The sequence below is a fragment of the Tachyglossus aculeatus genome, chromosome 8, assembly GCF_015852505.1.
Source record: "Tachyglossus aculeatus isolate mTacAcu1 chromosome 8, mTacAcu1.pri, whole genome shotgun sequence".
Classification (NCBI taxonomy): Eukaryota; Metazoa; Chordata; class Mammalia; order Monotremata; family Tachyglossidae; genus Tachyglossus; species Tachyglossus aculeatus.
The window spans coordinates 34240073-34249034 of record NC_052073.1 but is presented as its reverse complement, the minus strand read 5'-3'; the positions used below and the strand labels follow the sequence as shown (position 1 = coordinate 34249034).

At 48.6% G+C, this 8962-nt stretch overlaps 1 protein-coding gene across 1 annotated transcript; it reads right to left on the bottom strand.

The window, feature by feature from the left end:
* Positions 1–1040: 1040 nt before the first annotated feature.
* LOC119931405 lies at positions 1041–4789 on the bottom strand. The gene is made up of 5 exons (XM_038750049.1): positions 4480–4789; positions 3552–3791; positions 3066–3373; positions 2085–2165; positions 1041–1698 (listed from the first exon to the last, which is right to left on the bottom strand). Exons 1-5 carry the CDS (start codon positions 4787–4789, stop codon positions 1609–1611), a joined length of 1029 nt encoding a protein of 342 aa, XP_038605977.1. The 3' UTR covers positions 1041–1608.
* Between the last annotated feature and the right edge of the window lie 4173 nt (positions 4790–8962).

Sequence of the window (8962 nt, the reverse complement as noted above, 5' to 3'; positions counted from 1 at the left end):
GAGAACAAAACCAAACATACTAACAAAATAAAATAAATAGAATAGATATGTACAAATAAAATAAATAAATATATATGTTGCTCTATATGTTGCCAATTTGTACATCCCAAGCGCTTAGCACAGTGCTCTGCACACAGTAAGCGCTCAATAAATACGATTGAATGAATGAATGAGCACGTGTCGTCTACACAACTGGCCTATTATGGGTTTTGTGCTGTTACCTAATCCCTCCCCTAAAAGCTCCATGTTGTTCCAATGGTTGCTGGGACGTCAATCAGTTCTGACAGCCAATCAGTGGTCCTCACCATCAGCTTTCGCTCCTCTTCGGGGGTACACCAGGACCTGCCATCCTGGGTTCTCTGTTACCCTGCAGCTGGGCCCCGGGAATTGAGACCTAGATAGAGGTGAAGAGTTAACGTTGGACCCTCACCCCTCCTATCTCAGGGCATAGAAAGGGAGCACCCGGGGAGGGTGGGGCCGAGAGGGGATGAAGTGGATAAAGCTGGGGGGGGGGGTCGTAAACCAGGACTCTGAACTTGAAGGAGAGGTGGACGGGGATGCCAGCCCTGTGGCAGACATTTCTTTATGCATAGTATGCGCCCGCCCTCGCACTGGCCACATCCCAGCTACAGGGCAGTCTTGGCCCTCCCCTTCAGATCCATCATCTTCTACTGATGGCGCTCTCTTGCAACCCAGGAATGCCGAAACTCCCCACCATTCCTCCATCCCCGCCCTGCCTCCCCACAGACACAAACGGGTACATTCCAGGCCAGTATCATGGTGTCTCTCTGACGGCACAACCAGTACAACTCAGGCCTGTTGCCCTCACTGACCGGAATCACACCCAATATAGTTTTTGTATATACATATACAGAAGGAAATGAGTGGTGGTTTCAATTTAGAATACAACTTGGAAGCCCACAAGGCTTTGGAGCACTTACCTCTAGGAAATTGTTGTTCAAAAAATTTTTCACCATGAAACTTTATTCAGGTGAAATCCTTTAAGACATGACAAAGCCCGCCCATGTCATAATGGCTTATGTTTGATATTTTTGGCGTTTGGATTGCTAGATCGCCCGATATGGCTAGAAGGGGGTGGCGTTGGGCAAGAGGGAGGAGAGACTTTCTGTGAACTATAGGAGGAAGGAATCCAGGTAGAACACGGGGGTGCACGTGGTTTTCTCTGAAACTTAATCGCATATAGTTGAACTTTGATCTGACTGCTGCCGAAGAGGCAGCCCCGGTTTAGGCATCTGCAGCCAGGACTCTGCTGGCTCCTCTTCAGAATGAAAAACACCGCGGAGGGGAGGGAGCCGGAGCTCGTGGAAAGAACAGGCTTCTTATCCTCAATATATAGATGAGGCAACAGGAACAGAGACGGTAAGGGACTTCCCCAACATCAGGCAGCAGGTATGAGGTAGACGAAGAACTGGAATCCAGTTCTGCTCTTTCCACCAGTGTCGTGCTCCTTCCTCCAGCTCAACCCGAGTCCTGAACAACCCAGCCCATCAACACGGTTGCAAACGTAATGCCCATGGAGACATGGGGGAGGTGGCATTTCTGAACAGTCAGTGAAACTGTCTTTCTGAGCATCGGGGGCAGTGGAACTTATGAATCCCTCTGAGCTGGTGTCAGGGCAAGGCGCTGGAGATAAAGAAGTGACGGCTCTTCGAAGTCCGTTTTAAGCGGAGCTTCATCCTAAGAACAGTCCAGAGACGAACATAAAGTTTAAAAGCAGTTTAGCATTTAGAGACTACGAATGTAATAACACCTTGCATCTCCATGGGAACCCCAGCATACATGAGGTAGAGTGGACTATCTCATAGCAACCTTTCAACACCCCCATCTCCCTACCTAACCCCAAAAACTCAGCCCAAGGAGAGTTGCGATCAGCATCCAGCCCTTTTTGTCCCGCTCAGTGTCTTGGGCATGAGGGTCACAAAGCAATCTCTCCCCTTTTGCTCAGTCCCTCCCACCATCAGGCTCCATTCCCCTCTTGCGGCTCCACACATGCTCCCTCCTCTTTCTCTGCGAATCAGGTTCAGCTAGTGCAAGGGACAGACTTTCTGCCATAATGACTCAACTGCGCAGACTTCTGTCGCCGTCATCTGGCCCTTGGCCATTTCCCGGTGTTTCCTTCTGGTGCGCCGGAACCAGGCTGTAACCTGTATCGGGAAGTAGACAGAAAAATAAATTTAATTAGGGTCAAGAGAGTATATGTGTGTGTGTGTGTGCGTGCGTGTGTGCATGTGCATATATGTTTGTGTGTGGCGGGGATGGGGGGGCAGGATTCATTCATTCATTTATTCAATCGTATTTACTGAGCACTTACTGTGTGCAGAGCACTGTACTAACTGCTTGGGAAGTCCAAGTCGGCAACATATAGAGATGGTCCCTACCCAGCAATGGGCTCACAGTCTAGAAATAACAATAACAATGGTGGTATTTGTTAAGCACTTACTATGTGCGGTGCACTGTTCTAAGCGCTGGGGGGAATACAAGGTGATCAGGTTGTCCCACATGGGGCTCACAGCCTTAATCCCCATTTTACAAATAAGGGAACTGAGGCACAGGGAAGTTGAGTGGCTTCCTCAAGGTCACAGAGCTGACAAGTGGCTGAGCTGGGACTCGAACCCATGACCTCTGACTCCCAAGCCCGCACTCTTTCCACTGAGCCACGCTGCTTCCTCAGGATGCAAGGGCCGCAGCAAACCTCTCTCCTTACTTGCAGAGGCGCCATTTGGTCTCATCTTGTAACACGGAGATGCGATGACAGGCAACCACACCTCCAGGCCATGACATCTATTCAGGCCAGTTCAGCGGAGGTAGCTGATCTGATCAAATGACATGAATAATGGGGGAGACGGGGATACTGGATGGGAGAGTGATAGAGAAACATGGTGAGAGGGTGGATGGTGGGCAGAAGAACCGAGAGATCTCAATTCTGAGCAGATGATTAATTCTCGATACCACATCCCCTTCTTCTCCCATCCACCGATCAACTACAAAGTCCACCAGATGTCTGCTCAAAGGAAATCAAGCCCACGGAGAAGCTGGTGTCTTACCTGTGAAACAGAGATAGCCAAATCTCCAGCCAGTCTTATTGCTTCAGGGGTCCTAATATGATGTTTCACTTTAAATGTCGCCCACAAGGTTTCCATGATGGACTTGCTCACACATCGATTCCGGGAGGTTTTGTGGACCGCCACCCAGTTCGTCTCGGCCGCGTTGCTTTCCTTTCCTTCCTCCTCTGTTTCTTCCACTCCATCACCTTCATCTTCGTTTACAACAATGTTGATGAATCCACAGGAAGGCACGGACACATGTGCCTGATCTGGAGGTGCCATTCGTAGTTCTGGAGGGTAGAAAGGCGCTGTAAGAGACACAAAATGAACAGGGAGTGGAGTACTTGGGAGACACCTGTTATGGAATACCGCAGGTCTATGACCCTCGTCCAGCCCTCACCCTGCCATCGCCCAGTAGGCACAGCTACATCCCTCCTCCTCTGGAGACGCAGTGATATTCAGGCACAAACTTTTCTGTCACTATACCTGAACTTTGAGAGGTGTTCTTTCTTGGGGGATGTCGGCCCGACTGGGCGTAGTTCCCATTCCATAATCGGTCGATCTCTTTGTCACCTTTGAACAACGGGAATATCGCTGAGGACATCATTTCCACTTCCACCGGGGAGACCTCTGGGAACGCTTGTACAAAGCTCCTGAATAAGGCTCTACGGGATGCGTTGTTTTCAGGCAGCAAGAGAAGTCGGCAGGAGAAAAGAATGGAGACCACTCAGCCCAGACCTTATTTTCCCCATTCCCGCCACACGTGCCCACCAACACCCTTAGAAGAGAGGAGTTGAAGGAAAAAGGGCAACCGTTGCTTGGGGAGCAGATTTGGCCTATAGCTCCCTTTGGACAGCTCCAGAGGGCTGAGTCGATTTAGCGATGGACCATTTCTACGGACTGATTCACCTGCATGGGATACCAGCACAGTAGTAGACTGTGAGCCCGTTGTTGGGTACGGACCGTCTCTATATGTTGCCAACTTGTACTCCCCAAGCGCTTAGTACAGTGCTCTACACACAGTAAGCACTCAATAAATATGACAATGAATGAATAGTAATAATAATAATAATAATATGTGTTAAGCTTATGACAAGCACTGTTCTAAGCACTGGGGTAGATACAGGTTACTCAGGTTGGAGTAGTCCCTGTTTTACATGGGGCTCACAGTCTCAATCCCCCTCAATCTCCATTTTACAGATGAGGTAACTGAGGCACAGAGAAGTTCATTCATTCATTCATTCATTCATTTAATCGTATTTATTGAGAGCTTACTGTGTGCAGGGCACTGTACTAAGCGCTTGGGAAGTACAAGTTGGCAACATTTGCTCAAGGCCACACAAAAGACAAGTGGCAGACCTGGGATTAGAACGCATGGCCTTTGGAGTCCCCAGCCTATGCTCTATCCACTCACTATACAATGCTGCTCCTTTTGCCCTGCTTTCCTCTGCCTTCTCCCAAGGACCCAGGCCGGGAAGCCATACTCCTGCTGATTTGGCTCCAATTCCACAATTCCCCTGTATCCCCGACTGCATTACGTGGTGTAAATCCGCCGCTTGCACTTCAGCTGGTTGGAGAGACTTCACTTTCCAGATGGGCGCTTCGTGGAGAGAATGCACCACAGGAAGCGCGTGGCCCCGTTGTTCTGTTGAAGAGAGAGCAGGGGCCGGGGGCGGGCCCATATCACTCCTGGGCAAAAGTTCACCCTCTAACTGCCAATCCATTTCCTCATAGTTAATCAGTAGATTGAAGGTGAATTGAGTGCTGACCTGTCTTGCCTTATGCTGTCGAGTCGTCTCCAACCCATAGTAACTCCATTGACACATTTATCTCAGAACGCCCCACCTCCATCTGCAATCGTTCTGATAGTGTAGCCACAGAGCTTTCTTGGTAAAAATTTGGAGGGGGCTTACCACTGCCTTCTTCCGAGCAGTAAACATGAGTCTCCACCCTTGACGCTTTCCCATGCCACTGCTGCCAAGCATAAGTGAGTTTTGGCTTGTAGCACACTAGCTTCTACTCGCTAGCCACTGCTACTGCCTTTGCTTGATTCTCCCTCCCTTAGTCAAGGCTGGTAGACTCCTGGAAACTCTCCTGAGACAGGGAGTGCTGACTACCATCGCTTGAAGTAACTACAGGGAGCTCCAGGCCCGTCATTTGGGGAGAACGCTGAAAACAGTGCGATAGTTGCACACCAGAATTCAGACCAGGAAATGAGAGAGCTGGCCCGTTTCTAGTTATAGTTACAACTCCCTTCCCTCCCGCAGTGCTTTCCACTTTCTTTGCTATTGAGAGGAGACAGACCCCAGGAAGCAGGAACCTTCTGGAAGGCCTGGGCGAGCCCTGGCTGCCGAGTCCTAAACCGGGGTTCACCCTGCTGCCGAGGTCAGTTTGATCACGCTTCATTTTAGGGAAAAACCACTCGCACCCTCTCATCAACCTGGATTCCTTCCTCCCGTACTTCACTGGAAATCCCTCCACCCTCTTCCCCAGCGTCAGCCCTGCTCGCCATGTAGGGCGATCTAGTAATGCAAACGCTGAAAACATCGAACATTAGCATTTTTAAAGAATGTAAGCCTTCGTCATGTTCTCCCTAATTCCCCTGAGTCATTTTCTCCGGCAGGTTCCAAAACAGACCAAAGAGTTCTTAAAAAAGTGATGGCTATGCACTCTAATAAAATTCAATCCTCCTAGTAATGTTCTTATTTCTCATGGATACTTAGGTACTGGAATATTGCAAAATGCTTCAATTTTGTCTATTTACCTTTCTTCCCTTTGTCCCAGAAATACCCCCAAATACTTAACTGACTGCTGTACTAATTGAGACCTTACCTTGAATCCTATACTAGCCACTTTTGGCAAAACCCTAGGTGTTCGCTCCTTTACTTTTCCTTTAGTTTTCCGTGTCACCAAAATATCATCCACATAAGAGTAAACCTTTACCCGATCTGTCTTGTTTAACTCATCTAGCATCTGTTTGACAAAGTGATGAGCAATGGCAGGTGCACTGTGAAAGCCCTGGGTTCCTCATGTAAACATGTATCATATTCTCTCTTAAGCAAAAGCCAATTATGCTTGGGAGAAAGGAGTTAAGGGACGGGCAAAGAAACAATCTGCCAATTCAATGACCGAAAACAACTTTTCACATTTAATGATGCCAACTCCTCAGGAATACTTGCTACACTGGAAGCTGTCACTCGGGTGGCAGCATCTTTTTTCCTGAAATCTACCGTCAACCTCCAGAGAAGCAGCATGGCTCAGTGGAAATAGCACGGGCTTTGGAGTCAGAAGTCATGGGTTCAAATCCTGACTCCACCAACTGTCAGCTCTGTGACTTTGGGCAAGTCACTTAACTTCTCTGTACCTCAGTTACCTCATCTGTAAAATGAGGATTAAGACTGTGAGCTGCACGTGGTACAACCTGATCACCTTGTAACCTCCCCAGCGCTTAGAACAGTGTTTTGCACATAGTAAGCGCTTAATAAATGACATCTTTATTATTATTATTATTTAACACCTGGCAGACCAGGCCATTATAAGGAATTTTAACCTTCTTGATTACCCCTTCCTTTTCCAATTCCTTGACTTCTAGACTGTTAGCCCACTGTTGGGTAGGGACTGTCTCTATATGTTGCCAACTTGTACTTCCCAAGTGCTTAGTACAGTGCTCTGCACACAGTAAGCGCTCAATAAATACGATTGATTGATTGATTATCTCTCCTATTTCTCCTTCTGCTGCCTTTGGGTATGGGCACTGTTTCTGAGGGCGAACCATAAGCCTCTGAACAGGAATTTGCGCACTTTTATGTTGGCCAAAATCCGCCTAGCTCCTTCGCCAGACTTCCAGAAGGTTCTGCTTCCACCTCTCCATGTCTTTGATGTCTTTGTAAGGGTACTGATAATTCGCAGGCTTTTTCCCGAAGACTCTCCATAGATTTTGGCCAAATCAATCAATCGTATTTATTGAGCACTTACTGTGTGTAGAGCACTGTACTAAGCGCTTGGGAAGTACAAGCTGGCAACATATAGATATGGTTCCTACCTAACAGTGGGCTCACAGTCTAGACGGGGGAGACAAAGAACAAAACAAAACATATTAACAAAATGAAATAAATAGAATAGATATGTACAAGTAAAATAAATAAATATCAATCAATCAATCGTATTTACTGAGCGCTTACTGTGTGCAGAGCACTGTACTAAGCGCTTGGGAAGTACAAGTTGGCAACATATAGAGATGGTTCCTACCTAACAGTGGGCTCACAGTCTAGAAGGGGGAGACAGAGAACAAAACAAAACATATTAACAAAATGAAATAAATAGAATAGATATGTACAAGTAAAATAAATAAATATCAATCAATCAATCGTATTTTTTGAGCGCTTACTGTGTGTAGAGCACTGTACTAAGCGCTTGGGAAGTACAAGTTGGCAACATATACAGAACGGTCCCTACCCAACAGTGGGCTCACAGTCTAGAAGGGGGAGACAGAGAACAAAACAAAACATATTAACAAAATGAAATAAATAGAATAAATGTGTACAAGTAAAATAAATAAATAAATAGACCCAACAACCACAGTTCCTGCGGGGCCTTCCCCGGCTCATCCTCCATCACGCACAAATGTCTCCTAAAACAAATTACCCCTGGGCAGCACGGAAGGAGGCCGCCTGAGGCTTGGCCGTCCTGGGAGTTGTTCGCATAGTAATAATAATGGTATTGCATTCATTCATTCAATCGTACTTATTGAGCGCTTACTGTGTGCAGAGCACTGTATTAAGCGCTTGGGAAGTCCAAGTTGGCAACATATAAAGATGGTTCCCTACCCTACGTCCCCTTTGTTAAGCGCTTACTATGTGCTGTTCTAGACTGCGAGCCCACTGTTGGGTAGGGACTGTCTCTATATGTTGCCAACTTGGACTTCCCAAGCGCTCAGTACAGTGCTCTGCACACAGTAAGCGCTCAATAAATACGATTGATTGATTGATTGTTCTAAGCACTGGGGGGATCCAAGGTGATCAGGTTGTTCCAGGTGGGGCTCACGGTCTTAATACCCATGTGACAAGGGAGGTGACTGAGGCCCAGAGAAGTGTAGTGACTTGCTCAAAGTCACACAGCTGCCAACGGGAGGAGCCGGGATTAGAACCGGTGACCTCTGGCTCCAAAGCCCGGGCTTTTTCCATCGAGTCACGTGGCTTCTCTACACGCCGCCTGTTGGCCCGCACATTGCGCGGGGCGTTGAGGGGAGGGTCTGGATTCCCGCGCCCGAACCGCTCCCCTCTGACCTCCGGACGAAGGGCGACGGTCCCGAGGCTTCGGAGGGTCACGGACCCCGCGTGCAAGGGAGGCCTCCCCGCGCATGCGCACATTGCCTTCTCTCGGCTCGGCCAACTTGCTCGGGCCCGGGAGCGCACGCCCTCCTCCTCGGGCCCGGGGGGCGTGGCCTCCTGGAAGGGGCGTGGCCTCGGCGAGGGGGCGTGGCCTCCGGAGCGGATCGAGGGAAGCCACGTGGCTCAGCAGAAAGAGCGAGAACTTGGGAGGCAGACGTCGTCGGTTCGAATCCCGCCCCCGCCACTCATTCATTCAGGGCTTCATTATTCATTCATTCATTCAATGGTACTTACTGAGCGCTTACTGTGTGCAGAGCACTGGACTAAGCGCTTGGGAGAGCACAAGTTGGCAACCTATGGAGACGGTCCCCACCTAACAACGGGCTCACAGTCTAGAAGGGGGAGACAGACAATAAAACAAAACAGGCGGACAGGTGTCAAGTCGTCAGAACAATCAGTCAATCAGTTGTATTTGCTGAGCGCTTACTGTGTGCAGAGCACTGTACTAAGCGCTTGGGAAGTACAAGTTGGCAACCTATAGAGATGGTCCCTGCCCAACAACGGGCT

What these genes read in the sequence shown, in the direction of transcription:
- LOC119931405 (XM_038750049.1), bottom strand. Translation starts at nt 4,789, where the DNA reads ATGGATTGGCAGTTAGAGGGTGAACTTTTGCCCAGGAGTGATATGGGC. An exon ending in AAAAGGAGCAGCATTGTATA is followed by an intron (nt 3,792 to 4,479) that starts GTGAGTGGATAG and finishes GTCTGGGCTGAG; the next exon opens with TGGTCTCCATTCTTTTCTCC. An exon ending in CGGCGACAGAAGTCTGCGCA is followed by an intron (nt 1,699 to 2,084) that starts GTTGAGTCATTA and finishes GACTGTTCTTAG; the next exon opens with GATGAAGCTCCGCTTAAAAC.